Here is a 26,992-nt window from a genome sequence, read left to right as displayed (position 1 = left end):
GAAGGATTTAATGTTAGCAGGTAGCAGCTGCCAGCACTTGGATACTGTTATTAGAAATGGTTTAGGCAGTTTATACACACAGCACTTATATGCCTTCTGGTTCAGGCATTAATAGCTAGATCATACACTTGAAACACTCTGTGAAAGGCACCTTAAAATAGAGCTGGGGTCTGAGATCACTTTTATCCCTGTAAATGCAGAGCAGTTTAATTGACTCTTATGTTTAAAGTCTGAATATGCTGAATTTAGTCCCAGGCTTCTCTAACACAGTCTGGGAGAGGACAAGACTGACACACGTGAACCAATAATAAAACTGAGCAAAGGTAAACGGACTTTGGAAAGGCAGTTTGCTATAACTCATACAAAGAGACAAAACCAGTTAATCTCACACATGGAAAAAAATAATATCCTGGTTTTCCATAGCACTGTACATCACTGCTACTCTGAATTTTTTTCCCTTTGAAGAATACAAAGTGAAGAAAGTGAAGTCCTTCCTTGGCTAGGCTTATGCAGCTGCCCAGAACAAAATGGGAGCCATTAATTGATGCAACTAAGAGGAAAACATGGTGCAGTAGTTTCTGTGTGTGCTGAAGTCGTGTGCAGTACACCAAAGTCAACGAGCAGAAAGACTTTCCCCTCATCTGACCTAGTTCTGTCAAAGATTCACACATGGAGATGGTGGGTGTAGAGGTGACACATGAAGTATCTTTAAAAATTTTGGAAGGCAAAATTTTGGAAGGCACAGTGAAGAACACCTAAGACCTTGATGGAGAAAGGGAAGCTGGCTGAACACTAGAAGATTCAGAGAAGATATTAGAAGGCTGCCTAGACCTTTAGGCATACAAGGAAGTGAACAAAAACAAACCTAAAAACAATCCTGGAAAAAAGTGCCAGAAGGATGGTTAGTTTCAGGACAAAGTTACCTGATGCTGCAAGTATATCCTATTTGAATAGAGCTACATATTTAAAGAATCTTTTTTTTTTCTTAAGCAGCATGTAAAAAAACCTGTAAAAACTTATAATTGCAAAAACATAATCAAATTTTCTGGGTTCTGAATTAGTGTTGTCTGCAGTGTCACAGATGCAGCATAGAAAGGCACTGTCCTGAAAGAGTTTTCACACAAAATCAAAAAAGAATAGCAGAAATAAGGATCAAAGGCTCAAAGGAACATTACTTTTTTGTTAAATTATTCTAAAACACATATCTCAATTATCTTTTACTTGCTGTACACCCAACCAGTGGTAGCTGGGTAAATTCTGCACAAACAGTGGAACAGGTTGCCCAGAAAGGCTGTGGAGTCCATCCCCCCCTGGAGCTACACAAATCCTGACTGTGCACATTCCTGAGCAAATTGGTGTAGCCAACTCTGTTCTGAGCAGGGTCACAGACTGCAGGATGCCCAGAGGCCCCCATTCCCACTCCAGCAATTCCCTGATCAGAGTAGAATGGATTTCTGAGAAGTTATTTAAAAATTACTGTTTTTCCACAAAGTGGATCAGAGAGGGTACTTTATAGAAAAGCTAAAGTCTTGAAAAAAACCCAAACAGAATACAACTGGGAATGAAACCTACAAATAATTGGTAAATCAGCTTTTTGGTGGACAGAAGATGATTTTGGACAATATCATCTAGGAAAAGCACTGGTCATCACTAATGAACAGATTCATGGAGGAAGCTGACAGTGAAGAGCAGCAAAATGAGATTTACAGTCTGGAAATAAAAGGCAAAAAAAACCTAAGCTCCTACTTAAAATTAAAGTTAAAAGACAGAACCATGGCAGGTTTCTGAGGCAAATCTTAACCCAACACTGTCAGCACTTCAGCCTTTCTGATCATATCACTAATTTTTTTCACAGTTTGTAGGCAAGCCAGTATGTCTATTAGTGTGCAACAAACAGGAACACGGAAAAGCTTCCCCTACATAAATGGGACAGTAGTTTTAGGCCAAAAGTGATCAGTGACCTTTATGAAGAAAGAAAGAAATGCTCTTGATGAAAAGACATTAAAGAATTGGGAACTATGGGAGTCACCTTAGTACTCAATTACTGAAACTTAATGGGTTTGACCCAGGCTTACAAAATAATTGACCCAACACAAGGGTCTTGCTCAAAACGTATCACCAAAAATAACTTCAAAAAGTGTGGGGTTTTTTTCCTCAAACTAACCTCCAAAACCAGAAATTCAAAATGAGAAACCATTTCTTCCTCTGGTACCTACTCTTCCCAATTACACCACAGAACTATTGTGATTATTTCATGCCCTTATACAATACACATATATTCTTGCCCACCCCAAAAGAGAAGTTTTGTTTGTTACCTCTTACCGACAGTTATTTTGACAGTTTTTTTCTGAGAGTCCATCCTCATCTTCTCCCATAATATCCACTGCCGAAAATATCAGTGCAACCAGAATTGCAAAGCAGCATACCAGTGCAAAGATCACAATGCATCTTTGCTGGGACTGAAAGAGATTAAGATTAAAAGAAGTTTTAATGGCATGAGCACATTCGACTCAATGTCTTGAGATTCTAAAAGTTTTACATAAGATCTAGAATTCTTTGAAGATTTTACTGCCATAGGTGTCAACACCTCAGGATGAAAACACTCTCAAAATTGTCCTTCAAGTATCACCTTGAGATGTATTTTAAATCCCTCAGGCACTGTTAAATAATTCATGTCACAAATAATATTCATAACTTAAACTGCTTTCTGTTTGTACCACAAGGAAAGTATTATGCATTAAAATAACAACTCCTACATTAACTACGTGTTTTCTGATTGCACCTCACAGGTAAAGTACACACTTGGGATAGCACTCAGAAGTTTCATTATGTTTGGTTGAAATAAAACATGTCATTGCAAGACAAGTGAGGAGCAAAGTCTTTTTTTTCTTATTGCTACAAAAAGTAACTGACATTGTCCCTATGATTGTCACAGACACTTTGACAAGTCCTTGCCCCACAGTATTAATAATATAAGGAAAACAAATTCACAGATGATAGATGGGATTCAAGGAAACAATGTGAGCCTGTTGCTCAGTATGATAGGTAATGCCCTCCACATCTCAGACTAAATATTTAAAACAGCATAGCACTACCTTTCAAAATCTTGCAGTAATATATCAGGGACACCTGGCAGAGCTGTAGATAAATGTGAAATCTCCTAAAGACAGTCTTCTGACATGCAATTTACATAGTTGCAAAAACAAAGTATGTTGTATTTTGAAACCAAATGTTCAAAAAAATATATTGTACATTTTTCTACTGAAGTAAATTTGCACAAAACCACACACATATATAAAAATATGTCTAACTCCTGTTGCCATAGTTATTTTCTTAATTTTCATTATTGCCCTGTAATTAAAATGTCACATAAAGAAAACAGCTTCATAAAGGAATTGGAAAGTGAGAAAGTGCATGAGAAAGCAGGAAAAGTATATGGGAAAGGAAGCAATATTATGCTTGCAGCTGATAATGAACTTCATATTATTTCCATTGTTCCCGACATTTTGTTTAAGAGATAATAAGTTCCAGAGTAAAAGAACAGTTTCCCATACATAGGCTTCCAAAACTTTCCAGCTAGTGCAGATTCCAGAAGAAGATGCTTATGCATTTTAGAACAAATCAGATACAAACATTTTATTTCAGTCTGTGAAAATCTAAAATACACCAAACAACTTCTTCAGAAAAACTGGAAAAAAATTGCCTGAAATTTAGTGACAAACGTATCCTTTTCTTTAACAGTAACACCAAATATGCTGTATAAGTTAGACGCATATTTTAAATACAATACATATTAGACATTTTTATACATTTCAAATACACATTTAAATCTGTGTTTCTAATATATTAACTAAAATCTTACAAGAATGCAGCATAAGAAAACGTTCTTCAACTATAAACATGCTTACTTCTGAAATATATAAAATTTGGTACTTTTTTTTTCTGCTGCTAGGTAGAATCATGGCAACATATGAAAATAATTAGAAATTACTGCATCTGGGTGTCCAGAACTAAGGCTGCAGTCAGACGCAAAATAGAACTTAAGAGAAAAATGTTAAACATTGTCTCATTGCCTCATACTATTGGTAAAAAAAACTAACAAGTGCCAAAGAAAAAGAAGTATTCAGATCTGGGACACTGCTTTATGCCATTTCTTTGTCAGGATGTTTCACACTTCTGTTAATACGACCATTGCCTCATGCCGTTTTTTACAGTCCTGCAAGTGCGTTCGCAGAAACTCTTTGATGCATCTTCCTCCATGCACCATGGCAGAAAGATAGCAAAGCTACTCCCACAGCCAGCAAGCCAAAGAGAGTTTGGGCTCATTCTCTAGCCCCTAAGAGCAGGGGATGTGACCCAGTATGGTTTGCAACAATAAGGTTCTTCTTCCCAAACAAGGATAACTGCACCCATTCCACTCAATGAGACTGGTTCCGAGTCCATACTTTGGGTGAATTCACAGCACAAGCATCCCAGCTACCACACGGTATGAATGACTTCATGCCACTGTTCCAGGGAATAACTCCCATCTTTTTATTGTGTCACCATGCAAACAGCAGAACAACTACAGAGATTGGCACGGTCACTGGACCAGAAGAGACCACATTAGCCTTGAAGGCTGGGCCAGTACACATGGAGACAGTAAGACATGGTTAACTACTAGGTGGCCACAGTACCTCTATAACACCTGTCATAAGTCATAAAACAGCTCTAGAAACCTTTTAACCTGCCTGAAGCCCAAAATCCATATAAATATATACAGTGTACCAAAAATGATATGGTATCACAGGAAGGTGGGGGACACACATAGGGACACATAGCTACAACAGATTCCTCAAGTTCAATACCAGAAAATTTTATGGTAGCAATTTCTAGATGGTCACATTAAAAGAATATGGAAAAGGGAGGCCAAAACAATTCTGAATGGATCTTCCTAATCTAGCATTAATTCCCATTCGACATAATTTTGAGTAACAAATTCGAGGTTTCTAGACTTCTGTTTTCTTGTTGTAGTTGAAAATTTTATAAAGCTTAATTCCCTGTTCTTTCAGTTCTGCATATATACAGTTTGTCAAGCTCTGCAGTTTGACTGACTGTTGCTTACTGGAAGCAACAAAAAGTTAGTACCACTAGTAAGACCACTGCTATTCTACCGGCACTAACGACAGAACCACACAAACCTATTTTACTGCTCTTATTTTCACAGATCCTTTATATTATGCATTTGTCTTTGAAAACTATAATGAATTCATTATTTCACTTTTTCTTAAGTACCAGCTTAATGGTATGGTTACAAATAACATAGGGAACCTTTTAAATCCACATAGGAAAAAACCCTGTGCCAACAGTAGTTTTTCTTTGAACTAAGGATTGCACAAAATATTGAATAAAGTAAAGCAAAAATTTGAAGTTTGTGATTCTCTTAACTCTATGTTTTCAGCCACAGGTCTGAAGGGTCAGGTAAAGACCACTTAAAAAAATTTATACACATAGTAAGGAGGATTTTGAAGAGTTTTATAGTTAATCTTGAAATTACTTCTGCTGAGTGGTGGTTTTTTGATTGCTTTTAAATCTATGTACAAGATGAGAAATTAATATTTGGAAATTGCTTAGATTAAAATTGACATTTTTATTAGAAAAGAAAGAATAAAAAATAGCTACTTGCACCAAACAAGTGTTCTGAGCCTCTCTTTTGACAATGGTAATAAATCTTTATTTTCATGCACTTTGCCACAGTGCCGGTAATTTTAAAATAAGCTTTCTCTAATTAAAACAGATTGTACAAGACTATATAATTGTTCCCTTATACCATCTATGGATGTCTGTGTGTATGTATGTGCAAGTAATACCAGGTTTCGTGAAAGAATGTAAAATAAAAGAGCTCACACCGTTGACAGACTAGAAGGAATCTGCTAGATTGCTCTTCAGACTCCTGTGTCTGTGGGCTTGGGCAGACTGTTTGCTTGATGCTATGTTGTTGCATTTCCCCTTGGCAACTGAGATCCCTCTTAGCTTATAAGACCTATCCTGTTTCCTTCAGTAAATGCCTAAACTCCTCAGTGTTCAAACTTGCAGTCTTCAACACTTAATTATGGAATACAGGGTTGTGAGGGATCTATAGAACTTATGCAACCCATCTATCCATACATATGTTTAATTTGTACAAATATTAGTTCTAACAGATATTTGTTTGACCTGTCCCTAAAAATCTCCAGTTGAAAGAGATCCTAGAGTCTCTTCAGGCAACTCCATCCCACATCTGAGCACCATATTGATGTCTAACATAAGTCTCTTACACTGTAACATTTCTTTTTTTCCCTTCCCATACTCACTGAAAACAGCAGAGCATTGCACTCTCACATATTTAAAGCCTGCTACAGATGCTAAGAAGCCTATGCCCAGAGCACCTACTAGCTTTAATGTACCGATGTGCAAGCCCAGAAATTCTGTTGCATGACAGAAAGATTTGTTCAGAGCTTATGGAAGACTGGGAAAGAAACTTCCGCAGTAAGGATTATAAAAAATACCGGAAGCAAAATGTGTCTCTTTCACCTGACTCATCTAGCTTAAATAATATTTACGTTAAAACAAATCCACCAAAACTGCTGCACTTACTAAAACAAAGCATGGGGATTTTTAGTGCTGTTATGCCTCCAGGCAGAGAGTGAGAAAAAGAGCAAAAGCTGCACAATAGGTATGCAGTACAGTACTATTCAGACTCTTTAATCTGAGAAGGACCCTAACTGTTTATTAAGAGAAAGGACAGTCTATGTCAATTAAGGTTGCATCAGAGCCTGTGATATCCAAGCAGAATTGAAAAGCAGATACCCAAAGCAGAGCAAGAAAAAGGTCTACCAGCTTTACTGCACTCCCAGCGCTCAAAAGCTGTTAAACTGCCTCAATGGTCCTTAAAGCTTTCAGTTTCTTCACAAACAACAGGTATTTCTGTGACACACTACATTTAATCAGAAATTTATTCTTCCTCCATTACAGTACAAAAATGTCCTTCTCTCCTTGAAACAGAAACCGTGAAATTGCAATGCTGCATCTTCTGAAAAACTGACCACATAACAACAAAACATGGCTTTAAACTAGTGCTTCATTTTTATACCTATTTAAAGACTAAAGAAGGTAATACTTATGCACCACACTAATACAGAGTTTATATCTGCTTATCGGAACCAACGAGGCTCTAAAAGGCAGGTTTTCTGTCATATCAGTAGTCTGCTCTTTCCTGCAACGTGTCTGAACACAAGTTCATCTGCATGCTACAATACACCTGCCAAAGATAGCAAGGAACTGGACTTCAAGAATTTAGCAATCATTCTTTTGTGTTTATTAGAGAAAAATGTTACTATAAAGTCTGTTTGCCATTAATTTGGAATCCATGTACAATAATAATCTTCGTTGCATCCTTGAACCCCCCAGTTAATATGATTAATGCCAATCAACACTTTAAATCCTATTAAAAATAATAGGAAGGAACTGATCCAAGAGTGCTAAGATGACTTAAATATTTTTCAAATTGGCTGGACCTAGTGAGCTTCATCCTTGGATACTTAAGGCACTGGCTAAGACTAACAGAAACTAACCTTTAGCACTGACCTCTGACAAATCATGAGCATGAATGAAGTATCAGAAAACTGGAAAAAGCAAACATATTACCCATATTTAAAAAAAAGTTAGAGAGTAGAATTTGGCAAACAATAAACTAGTTATTTTAACTTCAGTCTCTAGAAAATACTTGAACAAGTAATGAAGCTATTATATGTAGACACCTAGAAGGTAAGAAGTTTTGTCAAGAAAAAGACACACCAATCAATTTTGATTTTTATCTTTCCTAGTCACGAGCCCTATTATCTTTCTGGAGAAGTTGAAAATAATATATACTCACATCTTTAATGAAAACTTTCTTACAAACCATAGAAGTTATGTCCAGATTATTACAGGAGAGGTGTAAAGCTGGTTGAAATATCGTCATTGAAAAAATGGCAGGACATTTTAGAAAAGATTCAGAGAATTCTGCTGTGTATCTGTTTTTGTTCATGTCTTCATTATCAATCTAAATTACGGACTAGAAATGAAATGTGCTTATTAAGTTTTCAATCAAAACCAAAGCAGTGCGAATTGAAAGCATGCTGAAAGACTAGATTAAAGTTTCAAAACGTTCTTGACACTTTAGGGAGTATGTTGACAAAAACAGGTTAAAGCTCAATAAAGGAAGAGAAAAGAGCTACAAGCAGGTAGGAGCAATCAGTTGCACAGATATAGGAACTGAGAAACCACTAGGAAAAAGAATAATCAAAATTACTAACAGGCTGGACCAAAATACTCTAGGAAGACAGAGCAAAAAAGGGTAAGAGTCCATAGTTTGGAGAGGAGAAGAAATATGACCAAGGGGTACAGCATGAACATCAGGTACAGTGAAGGCAAAATTATCCACCAAGTACCACAATACCAGAAAGAGGGGATGTTTACTGCAGCTTCTAAGAGTTAAGCTTCAAAAAGATAAAGTACTTTTTTATGAAGCAGAGGTTGTGAAAGCAAACAGGAGCAGCAAGTTCAAAAAGAGATTAGACAAAGCCTTCAAAAATATGTCCACAGCAGACGCTAGAGAAAACAGGCTGGGATGTGCCCTCTAATAGAGATGCTGGGGGACTTGCTGTTGTCACTGGTAGACACACAGTACAGGACCAGATATGCCAAGGGTATGAACTGTAGAATATATTTTCTATATTCTTAAATAGTTTCATTTTTCCACAGAAGGAACCAAGAGTTATAGCAGAGAACAATCTGATCATGTCACACCATGTCATGTTGACTTAGACCTCTACAACTAGCTATAATGCCTGAACTGAATACAAGGCAAAGTGAATCCTTTGCCTCTACTTCAAGCTACCATATTTTGTTCACCTTTCAAGACTGCATGCAGACAGTTTAGAGGAAAATCAACAGTAAATACTTAATCCTGTAGTGACCCAGAAAAATAAGAGAATCATCAGTTAATTTTCCAAACAACATTCTTTAATGTGTTTTCCAAGGAAACAAGAAGACACAGTTTGACCAGCAGTCCCTGTCTGCCCAGTTTCTTTCAAATCTGTATTTGAGCGAAAGATTTATAGAAATATAATTATCTCAGACAAGAGATAATTATAGACAAGAGTTTTACATGGTAGACTTGGCTGAGACAGACACAAACAAGTGCCTCTGCTGAGGAAAAGATGGTCCAAAGTTTTGTCTTTCACCACGCGCAAAGCTCAGCAGGATGCAGCCTCACGGAGATGGGTGGGAGGAACGACTGCCACAGTGGTATAGAGAGGGGTTGTGGCCCTGAGCACACACCTGCAACAAAGAACCTGCATTGGCTTCACTGCTCACTGAACAAACATTTGATCCAACAGGTCTGGCACTTAACTGATGGACGGCCAGATGACTATAAAGAGAAAACCAATAAACTCCTTTGGAAGAAATCCAAGGCTTTAGGGGTTGCTTATTTGGACCTCCTCCACACAAAGTGCTATATTACAAAAAGCTATTAACATTCACAATATGAAGTCTACGAGAAAAAAGGGTTTCCAGCACATCATCGACCAACCTCTGATGCAATTTTTTGACTAGAACTGGCATACCAGAGGGGGTGAAAAGCCTGAATACATTTAAGTGTTCACGTGTCAAAATTGAGCCCTGACTTCTCATCATGACTCAGCATAATGTAAGACAGTATTATAGTTTGGTAATGTCAAAAAAAGGCCATTGTCTACCCTAAAAATAACAGTCTACTCAAATCTAGTGTCTCCTGCAAAGAGAAAAAGAAAAGGAAAAAGTATTGAATTGGCCTGAACAGTCAATTCAGAATACTATTAATACTTCATTAGCAAAAACTGCAGTTAGGATTTCTATATCCCAATATCTCTTTACATGTCTTTAAACCTGGATCCTCTGAGTAAGTAGTCTTAGCATAGTTAGCATTACAGCCATTACTTCATCGGGAATTTTGCAATTAAAAATTGCAGGGCTAGAAAAAACTACATTTCTTTTTGGATCAGCACTTCACCACATAATAATAATAAAAAAGTACCTTTAGACAAACAAAACCTAACAAAAAAAAAACCCAGATAAAATTGTGTTACTAACAGACATACACATATAGTGCTTCATTTTATATATTACACCTTTTATGTACAGATAAGAGACCTTCTATATACAACTTTAGTTCACAAATATAATTAAAAACTGAATTCAGTCCTCTTCACAAATCAGGTGAAACACAGCAACTCATCACTGAGCAAACAGATGTTTGAAGGTCTATTGTTTTCCATCAAGAACTGGATCCCATAAGGCAGCATTTTGAGAAAGAATGAAATTAATAAATACATCAAGATGCAAGCTATTAATATATTGCAGAACAGTCCATTTAAAATCAACTATAATCATTGGAGGACAGCTGGCTGAGGGGATATAGCAGGTGATAAGAAGACTGGTCTATAGTCTGAAAGTCCAATTTCCAGCAGAAAATGATCTTTCAGATTTTACACCCTTTATGTATCACTCTGGAGTCTATAGCACAGCAGGAAACCAGTGAGAAAGCTCCAAATTGTAGCCCAATTCTCTCGACACCTAGTTTAATTTTGTTGTTGAGAGTCTCAACTCCTAATGGAAACTGGACTGAAATATCAGAATCTCTACAAATCAGAATCTTCCATGAACACAAAAAAAGGATTTGCAGTAACTTGCCATATTGCATCTGTCTCTAGTGAGCAATTCTCTTGTTTTCAAAATCAACAAGAAAAAAAAATAGCCTACGGTACTACTATCTTTTCCATACTTTGTTTCCATTCATCAAAATCATATTTTTCTATTAACTCTGACACAGGAATTTCTTAAACCTCTTCTGGAATGAACTGTTCATTTTACATGTTCAACTTTTAATCTAAAGATTATTTATGTTTCGATTAAAGTGAAATGGAATATTTTAAATTAAAAAGAAGGGGGAAATTGTATTTTTCTCTGTATCTGCTGGTTAAACATGCTCAAAACCTTTACTCTTAGTCACTTCAGACTCATTTTAAACATCTCACCAAGAAAGAAAAGACGTTCCATGTTTGAAGTACTTGAAGTCATGCATTTAGTTCATCTATTTCTGTTTGATTTTCATTTGGTAACCTTTGAACACAAAAACGAGCTGGAGCACTCAAGTGTGTCCATTGGCTACAATGACTCCACAGTGATTTCATCCCACTCCACTGGATCAGCCTAATACGGGTTGCTCTGGCAGCATAATTCTGCACCAAAATAGGCAGGACTGCAGTAACTATGACAGCTTTAGCTCCTGGGTAAGGCTCCTAAAGCAGCAATATATAACAGCTATAAATGTTCTAAATTTTAACAATGACCCTGCCATGCTATCAAGGCATATTCCAGCCTAAAGACAACCTGTTCAGAAGGTAACATTCAGGACACTTTAACAGGCTGAATCCAGGACAGGAAGCATTTGGAGACAGACGACAGGACAGGATGTGCTCTGGCAAACTATGATATTTAGCGTTACAACATCAAAGAGTTTGAGACTCCCTGACAAAAGGAGATCAGCAAAACGTTGGACAGCTATTTTGTGTGCATACAATAAATAAATTTTTATGGCAAAGGACCTTTTATAAGAAAATACAGTAAGCCTACGATATCAGTGAAAGCATGTCCCTGACAGATCATTCCATATCACTGAGGCATTCAAAAAGCACCAAAACACATTTGTGGGTCTTACTAATCTGTGCCACATTTACTGAAATCAGTGAGCATTTGGAACGTAGATTCTGGTTCTAGGACAGTCATTAATTTTTATTTTTTTTGTGTGTGTCTGAATATATATATATTCTTAAATATGTATATTTATACAGAAGAGCAGATACCTCACATATATATAAAAATGACTGTTAACAGCCTAATAATGATTTAACAGCTAACATAAATCTGTTTCTAAATCATAAGGAAAAATTAGTAGTATGCAGTGTGAAGTAGAAGTGTGAAGGCAGACCAGACTACATACAGATGAATGCACCACAATTATACCACAATTACACTACATTACAATACTCTAATTACAAGTGGCTCTGCCTGTTATGTTTAAAAGTAACCATAATTTATTTTGGTATGTTAGTAATTGTAGAAAAAAATTCTAGTGACATAGTTAAGAAATCTAAAACTTGCTGACAGCACAGCTTCAACTATAAAAATCACATTTCTTTCAAGAAAGTGTTTTATATAATAGTGCTGCTAATAGGGCTTTAAGAGAAAGTAAATGAAACTTTAAAGTAATGAAGAATTTTTTACACAGTGTTTGCATATGTCATTTTTGGCACATTAACTGATCATATGTACAGTCAGCTCAAGCTTCTTACACACAGCTTTTGTTGTTATAAGACTCTTTCAAAATGAGACAAGAACAAAAAAAAAAGGACTAAAAATAATAATTGTGGCACTGGCACATAAACACCATCAGAAAGGCTGCTAGACACAAATTTGAGCTTATGTGTAGTTCTGTAGTATGTCAAATTTGTCACTCTACCTGGAGCATGTCTCTTCTTTTCCAAATTAATAAGGCAAAATACATTACCTTTAAATTTTTTCAATGAGATTTAAGCATTTCATCCTGTAATTGGAACAGGCTAACAGTGCTTCTACCATCAATTACAGCAACATCACATTAAGCTTCAATAAAGCAATAATTCTACAAAGGCAAGTGGTGCTATTGAACCTAGAGGTACTAACTAATTTTGTTAGATGAATCACAAATTGCCACTTTCATAAAGTGTAAAAAGTAAATTAAGAATACTTCAAATTAATTAAAAAAAAGTTTGCTTTCACTCATTCTGATGAGATACACTTAAAGAAAAAGTTTTATTAACTCTATTACAAACTGACACAAGTTCAGGAAATGAAATTATCTCATATGGGAAGCATTTATTTTTAGCTCATTCTGAATTTCAAACTGCATTGTGAGTATATGTTGAAATAATAGATTTGCCATTCGGCTAAGCAAGTTAATTCCATTGTCACAGAGAGCACAACCAATGTGACATTCACAATAGGAATTATATTCTACTGTAAAGAGAGATAAAGGAAAATACAGGCTTATGATCTGCAGCTAATCAGAGATATAAAGGTAAACTAGTTAATTATAGTGATTAAGTGTATCTGATCTATGCTTTCTTTCTTATGACAGACTTGAGAGGTAATTTAAGTACTTGTGGATTTTATCCTACAGAATTCTGTATTTGAACTAAATTACAGTATTCATAACTTTTATATTTTAAGTAATCCTACTTGATTGACAGACAATTCCTTTACTGGCTGAAAAATATGTAATATTATGACTAATGATGGGACTGCTGTATTGACTTCAGCTTCGAGGAAGTGATTTCCACTGTCATTTTTGGAATTAGAAACAAAGATATTTGGTCTAGATCATTCATTCCTTGCCCAATGCTTTGAAGAAATTCTCTACATCAAGATACCTGGATTTCTGCAGAAATCTTCCTCCTTTGTTCCAAATGACAGCTTTCACAGTGAACAGAAGACTGAAGATTGGGATCAAGACAAGACCATCATCTCCTACTCTGCATGCAAAGCTTCAACATGAAGCCAGGCTGGAAATACCTACTTTCACATGCATCATGCAAAAGCAGCTGACTCTCCTTGGAGGGGGCCCCAGGGACTCTGCCTTTTCTCTGACCAAGAGAGACATTCCAGTTCTTCTGTGTTTTGTTTTGTGTGTGAGGTTTTTCTTTTTTCCTAAATGAAAGCACTTCCTAACAAATGAGGAATGATTCAGGTAAGAAAAAAACAATTTCTCAAAGTTTTCAATGACTGGAATGTCTGGTGGTAGATCTTGATAATAACTGTTAATAAGTCTTATTGATTCAAAAATATTTGGTCAGAAAGACTGTCCCTGAATCACAGCAAAGGACCAAAGATTTCAATGTTTACAATGAGAATAAATTTATAAGCACACACAAATATATAACAAGCAAACAGACAAAAAAATAAAGCACCAAGAGAAGTATAAACAAGAAACAAACAGCAACAGGCCTTTAAGACCTCCATTTCCTATTGCCCTCCACCATAATCTCTTTCTGTATGAGACCTGTTACAGTGTTCTCAGTATTCCTCATTGTTGTAGAAGTATTTTTCTTTACTCCTAGTAGAGTTGACACACACCATTTATGTGGAGGAGATAAAGAGAGGAGAAACAAGTAAACTGGGCAAAGTAAATTGTTCCTGGATGTCCTCTTTTTACACTATTCCAACTACAGTAATCCTTTTCTCCTTCCCTGCTTCACCAAACAGCAAAAAATAATTCATAACTATTGTGGTCTCACTCCAACTAACAAGTCCCCACTCTATCCTGCCATGTTACATGTTTCTGTCTTCATACTGTGCAGAGAAAAGTTGCACAAGGACACCAGGTTTCAAAACCAGCAGAAGGTAACAGATATCTTAAGAGACAAACAATCAGCACCAGTGGGATCTTGTTTTGAAGGAGTAAAGAGATTATTTTTCTAGAGAGTGCTGCAATCAGGTTCCCACACCAGCAGAGTGAAAACTACTCTACTCTAATTAACTTTTCACCTCTCACTGGAATTACCAGATAGCTCTTCTACCAGTAGCAATGCTCCCTGCTGTTAGCCCTTCCTATGTTGCCTTATCTCCATATTAAAAAGGTCAGACTCCTTCTGGTATGTCGAGATATGAAAGTGTTCTGATTTACAGTCTTTTGTCAGGTTTTGTTTCTCTGCCTTGTTTTTCTCATTTACCTTTGTGGAAAAGGCTTTGTCCTACTCTTTTCTCAGTCTAATACATTATTGTAGTATTCTACTGAACTGGGCTCATTGCCTATTGGTCTATTGTCTAGTCAAAATATTTATTTTAGTTTTCTTACTGTGTTTATAGGAAAAGTAAAATAGTTGTTAAAAATAATTTCCACAACATGATATATAAGGACAATCTATCAATGTTGTAAGAGACTGAACAGATATAAAAAATGTTAGCTTGGCTTCCTGTATTTTCTGTTTTGTCCTTAAATGGTTTTCCCATCCAAGTAATTGAAAAACCAGATAAAACAGAGCCCAGTTATGTATAGGTGCCAGAGAATCTGTTGTTTGCCTCAACCCATCATCAAATATCATGACACCTGCCTTGAAAACGTCTTGAAGACCTCCCCCTTTATACTACAGAATGTTTAATTCAACCAATGAATTTAGAAGTTGTTGAGAAGGAAAAAGATGCACATGAACATAGACAGACTTGACCACAAAAGTCTCAGTTCAATAGGAAAACAATCCTAAAGATTAAATATGATATCCAACAAATATGACTGGTTAAAAATAAATTAAATAAAATATTCATACAGAGACACAGTTGTTTCCATGAAAACCAACAAGAGTTCTGGCCTAGCTATCTGTCTAGTTTTATTATTGTTTTAAATTAGGCAATCACTACTGATTTTTTAAATCATTGCCAATTTGGAATTTCAATCATCCTGTAAAATAAAACATGGAATGAAGGTACAGTGACATTCTGGCTTCTTACTCTCAGTTCTGTAGCAGAGAATCCTAAAAAAGTAAAAAAAAAATGAGAGATGAAGACGAACATTGAAGACAGACATAGCCACACAACAATTTGACATGGTGGAGGCACACATCCCTCACGGATGTTTCAATGTTCCTGAAAGGAAAGGAGCTGTATCGCACCTCGCCAATAGAGATGATGTAACAGAGAAAGTTCCAGGAAAGAATAACTGCATGCTAAAGAGTGCCACTAAACATTATCACTTTTCGCTCTACTGTGAAGTCCAATATTTTTCTGGTGCTGGAGGGTTTTTTCCCTCCCTGTCTTTTTTTGACAACAAAGTACTTTGGGAATACTTTCTTAGGAGGAAAAGAAACCAAATTATTCACAATAAAAACCTCTGATGGCAGGCTCTCAGCTGAGGAAAATTGTTATAGGCACAAGTTTGTGCTCACACTACCTTACAAGCCCTTTCTAAACTGCAGAAACAAAGTGCAGCTTAAGTTTTCAGTAAAATAGCAAGGCCCTAACACAGCAAAGCATCTAGAGAAAAGTAGAGAGATTTATCTGAGCAATTTCAGACTCAGGAATTTCAGACTCAGGGTGATAATCTCAATCTCAGTCTAGAAGTAGCAACACTATAAAAAAAAGCAGCTGTTTTGTTAAGTTCTATAAGATTTACACAGATATCTGCATTTATTTTGCCACACTGTCAGAAATGTTAGTAGAATAATTTCCAAGGGGTCTCAAAATATGGAATTTTCTTCATTTCTCAGAAAGCAGTTAAATTCTAACTAATTTGCTAGCATTTTGGAAATAATTTGAGATATGCAGATCTTACACTGCCATAGTAATTTGCTTTTTAAGTTTTCTCCTGAAAGCAGTAGCTGTGAATCACATGCACATTGCACTTTCCAAATAAGCTTAGTCCTAATAATTTTTGCATGTGTTGCTTAAGGCTTAAATATATTTCACATGAATAAAAACCAATACAGTGTTTGTTGTGTATTCTGATAAATTGTTCTATGAAATTCAAGTAATACTAGGTACAAGCTTTCTGAATGTATAATATTTTAATAAGTATCATTTTAAGCAATGCATGTGGATATTCTACTACTCACAAATAACAAACTCATATAATATAGGTTGATAACATTTGCAGATTACTCTGTGTCATCATGTGTCCCTGTACATACTTCTTGAGACAACAGTGGTTCTCACAATACTCCATATATAGATTCCCTCTGTATAGAAAATGTAAGTCTAATGTCAACAGGCTTGCTTTTCTTACTTTCATTGCTATTTATAAAGAAAATTAATAAAAAGTCCAGTGGCATATATACCCTAGGTATGTTCTTCTTCCTCAGCACATTCAAAACAAACTATTGTTATATTTTCTGAGATAATATACAACATCCAAACAAGACAAAACAGACTTACTGCAGAAGCTATATGAAAGGCTGTGCATGTGCTCATACTATCAGCTGATCGATGCTCCATGTTCACAGCTATGTAGATATTCTTTTTTCATTACAGGCATTTAGTCTCATATTAATCTACTGAGAGATTTCCACAAAAATAGTCATAGAAAGCATTACTCCACAAACTAAAGTTTCATTTTATTGACTGACATGCACTGAATGAACTACTGGTAGCCAAGCAAATTAACAAATGTCTTTGCTGATACTTGTAAGAAATATGTACATATACACATATATGCCCCGCAGAGCTTATTTCTGGGTAAATGCCATTGTCTATCAAAAGAATAGAATAGTAGTTCCTAAACTTTCTGGGTCACTGAAACCCTGCTAGAGTTCAAGATTTTTAACAGAAATCCAAAACTATTTATCAACAAATTGTGATTATGATGAAAGTCAAATAACAGTAATATTTAACACAGTTCAGGAGGTCAGCACACCATTATACCACTAAAATGACACAGACTTTGCAGAAAGTTTATCACACTTGGTACTATCCAGTAAGGAGTTACTGGAAAGAGGATTTCTCTGAAATACTATCCTTATCCACTAAAGAGCCACCATGCTTGCTAGCACACTCTCAATGCAGATTTTAGTCATAGCATGAGCCATGGTCTATGATATTTCTCACGTTCCCCATTTTTATACTGATGGAATACTTCCCATCTGCTCCTTCATTTTCTGCTACCCACCTTTCTTTTATATTGAATTTGCTATGGGCTTTGAAAAAGCCACCATGTATAATAACAATTTTGCCACTATCTTTAAAAGGAACAAGGCTTAACTTAATCTTTAAAAAGAATATTGTTGGGTTTGCATTGCAAAAGGAAAAAATCCACTTTTAATAAAAATGCGCTAAATTTCTTTCAAATCATAAAACTGTAGCCTTTCTTTTTCTGAGTGCATGAAAATGCAGACTATAATCACCTAAAAGTCTCTCCTTCAAAACAACCTTTTCAGGGACAATATGCACTTCACTGTTTAAAACCTTTGCCTTTTCTTCCATTCATTCTGTATGTCTATGAAAACTCCAGCCCCCTATGGAACTAAAGGTATAATTAGATATGTGTCCAAGCCAAAACTCATCCATGTCACTGAGCTCAAATTCAGATTTTGCCAAGGAGATAAAACTGTGGCTATAATCTACCAGATTAATTTGGTCAAGTTCATAATGTACAGCCAGGCAGCCCACTCATAGCTCAAGCACTTCTGTTTAACATGGTTCTCTCCTAGACAAACTTCTTGATCTCATTTTGAGATTGCACTAAATGTATAAAGAAATAGTATTAGATATGGCATAAAGTCATTGGCTTGATTTATACTTTGAATACAAAAGTCTTGATCAAAATTTAATAGATGCTTCAAAGCATCTGGCACCTCATTAAATATTTACATATTACCCTATTACATACTACCTTATGACATATTACCAAGAATAGATGGCAGTTTGATTTTCTTTGTTGCTAAGACTTTTTGTACCTTTCCTTGTCCCTTTATTCTGTGCATTCTTTAGAGACCTTTCCACAACATGCCACAGTTCTGGATTTTGTCCCTCTTACAAATTTTGCTCCTTTAGGGGACGCACCAAATGGAAAGACATATCCCTGAGTCTGCTAGGGCTGCAAGGCTCGATTTCTTTCTAAATATTAGCTTTGTACTCAGCTGCTGAGCTCTTTACTGAGAAAAAATGAACAAACTGAACAATAAAGCCTTACAGTAACTTCTTTCTCTGTCTGTAGCTGTGTCCTACTATCATATACACACCAGTATAATAATCTTACAAAGTTCACTTACATTATTCAAAATTTACACTAACATAAACATTAACAGAACTTGGACCTTGTTCTTCTTAGTTCCTTCACAGTTGACAACTTCTACAAAGGTTTTTAGTAAAGATGAAAATGTTTAAATACATGTCATTCTGATATATCTGTTTCTTGCGTGGCTTTCGGCTTAGTTCTTACATTAGAAAAACAATGGGTATACTGGAAACTAAGTCTGCTATCTCAACTACATACTAATAATAAACTGAGATGCTTTTCAAAAAGTTATTATAAAGCTTAGCAGTTTTACTTGAGAAGCATATAAACTATTTTATTAAACATGAGGGGAAAAAAATATTACTTTCCATCAAAGCCACAATAGTTCAAACTAAAGAAAATTACCTAGCAATTTACAAATTCAATAAATATGCTCATGCTTATCCAGAGATCCCTCCAAGGACATTGCATCTATCTGCTATATCTGCAGAAATTACTAATTCCCTTTTTGATGTTTTGTAGCTGTGCAAATTGCTTCGTAGATGGGAACCCCGGCAATTTGTCTCTTTACTGTGTAAGAAGGGGCTCAGAGACTGTGAATGATTATGTGACAAAAAGAAAGCATCTGAAGTTTTTTGGCTTGATGTAAGAATTTTCCAATGCTCTGTTCTCTGCAAGACAATCACAACTCTTGCAGAAAGCTGAAAGAAGGTACCCAGGCAAAAAACTTCTTGTCTGAAATGAAGATCCACACATTTGAGAGAGAGAAGAAACTATCTGAAAGTTAAAGAAAAAAAAAAAACCTTTTTGAAAAAATTTTCAGTAATCTTCTACTTGCTTTACCTTAGTTAAGCACAGGGCAGAACACAGCATGTGGTCTAACAGTTGTTTAATATGTGGTAATTAATGGTTTGGACTGTACCCCGTTTAAAAAGCAAGCCCTGTCTCCTCTCCAGCATCTCTGCTGGGCTGCCATAAAGCTAGCAGAGTTGCTTCAAGAAGGGTACCTATTGCATAGACAAACTAGGTCACTCCGCTGTGGTAAGACAGAGGAAGGGAATAGCCCTGTCAAGAGTTGGAGTGTCTACAGGGTAACACCAAAAAGCCATCAAAATTAATTAATTCTCACTAGGATGATGGCATTCCAAAGAGAGCTTGGATAATGAGGTTGCAGAAGTTGTTTAAGGTCGCCCTTCTGAATGCCAATTTTATTGTACAAGGTGATTAAAACTGAGATGGCAGATAGTGGGCTGTCTTAGCCAGTGCTGACAAGGAAAAAAAAAATTAAATTTTTTTTATTATTGTTTATTTCTCCAAGGTACACACACAACCAGAAAAATCAAGAATGTGGTTCTCTTATCTAATACTAGAGGTTCCAAACTGTACTTTTCTGCCTCTCTGATAGAACAGTGCTCTATGGATTACCATGAGGCAGGTTTACAGGATGAAAGAGAAAAGAAAAGGAAGACAAAAGTTATAGCTCACTAACTACAGTGATAAGATAGGAATTTAAAGAACTACTTTTACAAGAGTGAAGAGATGAATATTATAAAAATATTACTGGGATTTTTTGCTGAATTGCACTGAAAATGGTATATTGAATTGCAGGCAAATCTAGCAAAAGACCTAAAGCCTTATGTTTGCATCCCTAAGGGCTTCAGCACTATCAGTAACTATTGTAATTGTGTTCACCCTCCATGGCCTCGATGTTGAAGCACAGAGCATAATGAAGAAAAAAATCCTGTCATGGTGCATCTGATACTCAAAATCCCTTCCATAACGAAGCTATGCTCAAATTCCTTTTATCTATTTTTCCTCCTTTATCATCTAAGTGTGCAGTATACCCAAGGAATAAAACCCTATCTTTTCATATAAAAATCACAGTATATTTCGCTATTTCTTCTGCAATATTATCTTTTTACTACCACTCACTGATTCTCCCTCAATTCTAGCAAGTTCCCTGTCTCATCCCTGAAAAGATATCTTAGCACAGAAGAATAAAGATGCACTGAGACTTTAAAGCATGCCTCAACACCTTCAGTCAAAAACCCTGGGAGGCTTCAATATGTTCTACAAAAATCTTTTGACTGCTGTCAGAAGCATCAGAAAAGAACATCAAAGTCCCCTGAGAATATGGGAGGGTGCCAAAACAGGAGGACTAGCATCTACCATTTTAGATTGTCTTTATTTTCAGTAAACACCCGGAAACTTTGAAAAGTTTCAACATGTCCCAGTCCACGACCACAGCAAATACCCTAAGGCTCTTATAATGACTTATTCAACCTCTGCAAAAACCTGTGCAACTGTGACACCTAATTCCAAAACACCAATCCAATACTGAAATACTACACACTACATATAACATAGTGCACATAAATGCACATCACATTTCTGACTTTATTTGCCTCAAAATTATTTTTATACTATCATCATCTATGAGCAAGATGATAGTTTTAGTATGTAACCTTAAGAAAAAAAATCAGCTTAGTCTCTGGAGATCAAAGAGGCAAGCTGAATTACTAGAAAGGGAACAGAACACCAAAGAAAATTTCTTCACATTGTGAATTTTTATACATTTGTGGACGCACAACCTGAAAGTCACATTAAGTCCCAGTTCACTCCTTTCAAAAATCACAGAACTGGAAGAGGTATAGAAAAGGTAAAAAGGACAACCAAAGTCTAGAATGCTTCTATATTAAGAAAGATTAAATAAACTGGTAGTCTTCAGCTTGGAAAAAGACACAGCTAACGGAGGAATGTGACAGAACTATAAATTCAAAGGCAGCATGGAAAAGATGACTATGAAACAGTTATTCACTGTCTCTTCCACTAAACACATTAGAGGGCATTACTTTAATCATGTTGGCAAGTTCAAAATGAACAAAAAGAAAAGGGTACTCTTCCACTCAATGCACTGTTAAGCTGTAGAACCCCATACATGAGAGACCACAGACGCTAATACCTTACATAGATTTAAAAATTGATATCTTTGTGTTTTCCTCATGAATGGAGAAAAGCCCTGGGAGCTAGTAAAGACAAAAGATGTGAACCTCAGAAACCAGAGATTACAGTATTCAGAATACAGTCTATATTCTCCCCACTTTGCCAGGCTCCCATCAGAGACAGGACACGGGGCTGGTGGGTTGTTCAGTCTGAACGATACAGCTACTCTCATGGCCCTTGATATGCCTTTCCTAGAGAACAGCTCTGAGTAAACATTCCAAGACTGTATTTCAGGGCAGTACTGCTGTAAGACACGCTGCCTGCTCAGTATTAGTAACCTAGTCACCTATAGGACAAAATACAAATACTGCATGTCCACTACTCGTATTTTCTTTTGTGTTCAACAGCTTCAAGCAACAGGCCCTGTGGGCATTCACAGGCCTTATAGGTCCCAGCCAGACCCCATGGCTGCCCCTGCCAGCCGACGGTTGTCAGTCCCTGCCCCAGCGGTGCCCCAGCAGCACTGAGCTCCAGCTCCCTACAGTCCTGCCTTGCCATGGGCCCTGCTGAGCCGGGGCCACCTGCAGCCCAGTGTCTACACCAGGGCTGCCCCCACCTGCCCTCCTCCCTGAATGGGGTGATGGGACATGCCCTGCCCACCAGGCCCTTCCCTGAGAGCTCCGATGGGGAGCCCCCACTCCTACCGGACCCTGCTTCCAAGAAGACCCCTGGAGGCACATGGCACCCTGCCCAATGGTGCCCACTGCACAAAGCAGCCTACACCTCCTACAGCAAAGCAAATACATTCCTGGAGAAGGAGAAGAATTTTACTGCAGCCATTGATTCCTCAAAATCTGCACCAAAGGACAATCTCACCGATCACGGTTTTCATGGAAGAGCCTTGCAGGCACAAAGACGAGGCTACTGTGTTGTATGCAGGCTGTCACAGGTGACAGTGGGGTCTCTGCTGCTCCCTCTTAGGGACCCAGAGTTCTCACTGCTGAGTGATGGCACATCCTAATGTTTTAAGCAAAGAATGACCATACAATCTGATTCTGTAGGTATTTAACTTAAACACATCAATGAAGTCACACCATTTCTATGCCCTTAAGATTGCAATAAGTGGCAAAAAAATGTTTAGTTGAACTCTCAAGCATTTACTGTAATTTCAGCATTTGCATTAGGCATTAGTGTGCTAGGCTTCTGAGTGTGAAGTCTCACTGTCAGGGAGTCTTTCATTGGAATATTTATTCTGAAAAAGTTTTTCAAAGTTACTTTCTTGTTGCCCATCACTGTATAGTGAACGTTAACTTCTACTTGTGAGCTTTACCCAGTCACCATTACAAAGGAGATGTATTACTTGAAAAAAATTAAACCTTTAGGTTGATCAGTAAATTTTATTCCTGACATGAGAAGAGAAGGAAGACTGAGACACTACTTTACATAAAACTGTCAAAACTTAGGGCCATTTGTACTTGAATTTATGACATGTGTTGTTTAGGTTCATTAAAGTTAATGATCTCAATAAAAACAAGAGTAATTGCTACATATAAACAGCACCAACGTAATTCAGAAACCTGGTTCAAATGTTAAAAAATAAAGTGAGTATTAACACTGTCTGATGTAACATGAACAACATCCGACTCCATCTATCAAAGAAATAATGCTATCGATCTAAACCCAGCTACTAGCGTATCAGTCCCAGTCTTCAGAGGCGCACACTTTTTTTTTATTATCATACAAGACCTTGGAACTCCCCAGTTCCACACACTGCCATGTGTTCTGTGCCAAACTCAGTTTCCAGAGAGCAAGTACACTAGATTCATAAAAGCAGTAGATTGATTTTCTCCTTGCTTTTTATCTAAAGAATTCAGGTTATCGAGAGAAAGTAGTGCTTGCCTAGCATAGGAACAGCTCTTATATGTATGTATTTATGTGATTTCATGTGTAAACCTTTAATATAAACACAAGAGGCAATGCAAATGAGTCTCAAGAACTGCATACACAAAGGTACTGGTGTACTTTGGCTATATGGACTTCTCTCCCAAATAATAATGGAAGACAAATTAATTTTGGCAGTACTTCAGTCACCTGCGAAGTCTCTATTATCTTTATTTTGCCTATAACACATTTTATGAAATCAGTTTTTCCTGATTTTGAAGACTACAATTATAATAAAAGGCAGAGATATTCATCACCACTGGAAAAAAAAAAAGCAAAAAGGATAGGTTTCAAGCTCCCTTAGTTGGTGTAATTACAAAAGACTTGTAAATGACTCAGTAAAGAGGACGAAACTTACACTCAATGTCAGTCAGGGAAGCAAGATCCATTGAATTTAATGGAACTGGCACAAAATTCACTATGTTGATATCATTAAAGTGAATGAAAAATATCTGCTAGTCTCACTGGAAACTTGACAAGGCTGTAATTGATCCAGGTTTTTACTAAATAGAATTAGCAACTAATAAACCACCTAGGGAAGATAACTGTCATCACCAACTTATGGCTACATAAAATGTGTTTGTCTGTGGTTGACCAACACAAGGAGAAATAAATAAAGGCAATCCATTGCTGCTGGGCAATTTCTGGCTATTTCTTAAGCCAATCTGAACAAAGTAAAGAAGATTCTAGACTCTTCTGTGATTTGTCAGCACTCCCATGCTCTAAATCTAGTCTCTTTCTTCCTTATTCAGGTTTGAGGGGTGTTTGCAGTGGGTAGACTACCCAGCAGTAAAAATATACAGAGTTTACCTGGCCATGATTCTAGGATCACAGAACCAGCTATGTAAAAAATTAAGCTATTCAAACAGGAAAAAAAATAACATCAAATTTAAAATTAAAAATCAACTGCACCAAAAAAATAAGGGTTATTAGATTTCAAAAATGAAAATTTTTTGTGTTATGAAGCAGGATCCCAATTCTAATTTATAAATACATTCTAACATCTCCGGCACAGAACCATATTCTTTATTAAAATTAAAATTAAACTTAAAATTGCAAATCCACTATGTAATTCTTTTCTGGATCACTGGTTTCTAGAACTTAAGAACACTTCATAGGCATCAAGACAGCAAAGCACAGTGCTCTCTGACTTCTAAAAACTGAGTCTTCAGGTAAGAATCATATATTCTAATTCAGACAATGAGTAAGATTTTCCATTTTCTACTATGCACTCTCCCTGCTTCTCTTCATTTAAAGAAGAGCAACATGTACGAGACCAATGCTGATAGCGCAGAGTTACATTAATGCACCATGAATTTCTTAGAGCAACATTAAAAGCAGTAATGAATCTTGAATTTAGATGCTGAAAAGGTTCATTAGTTTAGAGTACCAGTAATGTAAGCATCTTTGTATTACACAGTCTCAGGAAGGAAAACCAGTAGAATTTACAGCTCTTTCTCAGTTTGAAAGTACAGTCTGACAGAAAAAGCTAAGAGAAATGATTCTGTCAGTCAAAACAGTATTCAAAGAAATGAGTACCCTCAGTCGCTTTCTTGACCAGAGCAAATTCCTGTGTTTTCTTTTGTGCTCTTGCACCCTTAACATACTGTCGTTTTCATTTATGCTTAGCAATACTCTTGTCTTTACAAGACAAATCAGAGATTTCTTGCCAAACTGAAGCCTGCAAAACTCTCCTCACAGTAGCCAATGTCTCCCACCCCAAAAATCCAAATGTCATGGTTAGTTTTCACACAAGCAACTCCCAGAACTAGTTCATGACAAGTGATGGTAATGGCTAGAGGAAAAGGATGGGGTTGCACAGCCTGAGGCATGGCAGCAAAATGCAGCCTAGACTGGATCATTTCAGCTGCCTTAGAAGCACAGTTCGAATAGAGGTGTTCTTGACAACTTCCTGGATAACCTCTTGTGCAACTAGAGAAGCAGTACAGAACAACAGTGCTTATTAAGCATTGTAGCTATTTAAGCCAGATGCTTTAATTTGGATGATGTGAATGGTCCTTCTATATTTCCATTTTCAGTTATAAAAGAGCAAAGACTTCTGAAAATAAAGATGTCATGAATATGTTCTATTCTTACTGCCCCATTATTTTTGTTGAAACATTTGTGAATTTACATTAATCACTAAAGAACAGCAGTATGATTCTGTCAGTGATCTTCCATGATTTTTAGGCTACTAACTAACTGAACCAGGAGGCCCGTGAACCACTTGGAAAGCAAATACACAATCCTTTGTTGAAAAGATTGACTGTCTCATGATTTTTCTAGGAGCGCTATCTGATTTGCAGCCATCACAATTCATGTAATACATCTCTCAGCAAAAGTCATCACCAAGACAAACTGAAATAATGAACTGTGCATACTCTGACCAGCATTTGTAAAGTGAAACACAACAGGTTGCAATTTTAATATTTTAGAGTAAATTCCCATATTTCCCACTTCCAGCTTTGATTTGCAAATATCACCCCAGGACTTTCTGCTGAAGGCTCAGCAGAACTCAGAACTCTTTGAAAATCCTTTTGCCTCAGCACTGAACAAGGAAAACTGCTTAGTTCACGAGGTCGCCTGTCACCAGTGCTAACTCCAACATAGCAGGATCTTATCTCACCAATAGTTCACAGACTGCATATAGGTTTTCCAAAGCTTGAGTTCATCCATTTTTTAGCTGCCCGTTTTCTACGCTGGAAGGAAAATACAGGTAATTTTCCCTGACAATACTTATACGTTTTGGTGGCAAAGACCTGATTGTACAAGGACCCTACCTCCTCCTCCAACTCCTCCCTTCTCCACTCCCCCAAGAAAAGTTGTAGCACACTGACAAAAACATCATGAGGAAGTTTGGACTGCCACTGTCTAGGGATCCCATAATCCGTGGGCAGGCAGACTATTTCATTTGCCAGAGCTGTCAAGCCAGCCCTTTCTACAAACACGAGCTTAAGACAAAAGAAAAGAAAAATTATAACAAAATGTTTTAAAGCTGCATGCAGAGTGCTGGAGCAAAGGCATAGTAATTAAGTTGTTTCCTGGGTAACCAAGGGCAAAATGATCAAATCTGCCTGCTTAAAATTAGATTCTTAAATCTACATCTAGACACTTAAGAGCTGTGCAACTTCCAGGTATTCTGAGTTGCAGTTGTTTTGATTAACTGCACCTCTAGCAAAGTATGCAAGAGTCAGTCCACAGTTTTGGGAATGTAAGTCAGAAAGATTCTTCCTCTTTTCCAGTTGTGACTTCAGTATAAAGTACAAAAAGGCCTTGCTTTGTCAGTGTGTCACCATCCACAGTTAG

The 26,992-nt window shown here is 36.7% G+C and overlaps 1 protein-coding gene across 1 annotated transcript in view; it reads right to left on the bottom strand.

Moving 5' to 3' along the window:
* The window catches only part of PLD5 (phospholipase D family member 5), a 171,589-nt gene that overhangs the window by 98,195 nt on the left and 46,402 nt on the right, over positions 1-26,992 (bottom strand). The window contains exon 2 of the mRNA XM_018085375.1: positions 2,323-2,459. Coding sequence (XP_017940864.1) covers positions 2,323-2,459 — 137 coding nt within the window. The remainder of the gene's footprint in view (positions 1-2,322; positions 2,460-26,992) is intronic.

This window comes from Manacus vitellinus, unplaced genomic scaffold (assembly GCF_001715985.3).
Source record: "Manacus vitellinus isolate BGI_N305 unplaced genomic scaffold, ASM171598v3 scaffold_8_pilon, whole genome shotgun sequence".
Taxonomy (NCBI): Eukaryota; Metazoa; Chordata; class Aves; order Passeriformes; family Pipridae; genus Manacus; species Manacus vitellinus.
Note: the sequence above shows the minus strand (reverse complement) of the source record. Positions and strands in the feature narration are given on the sequence as shown.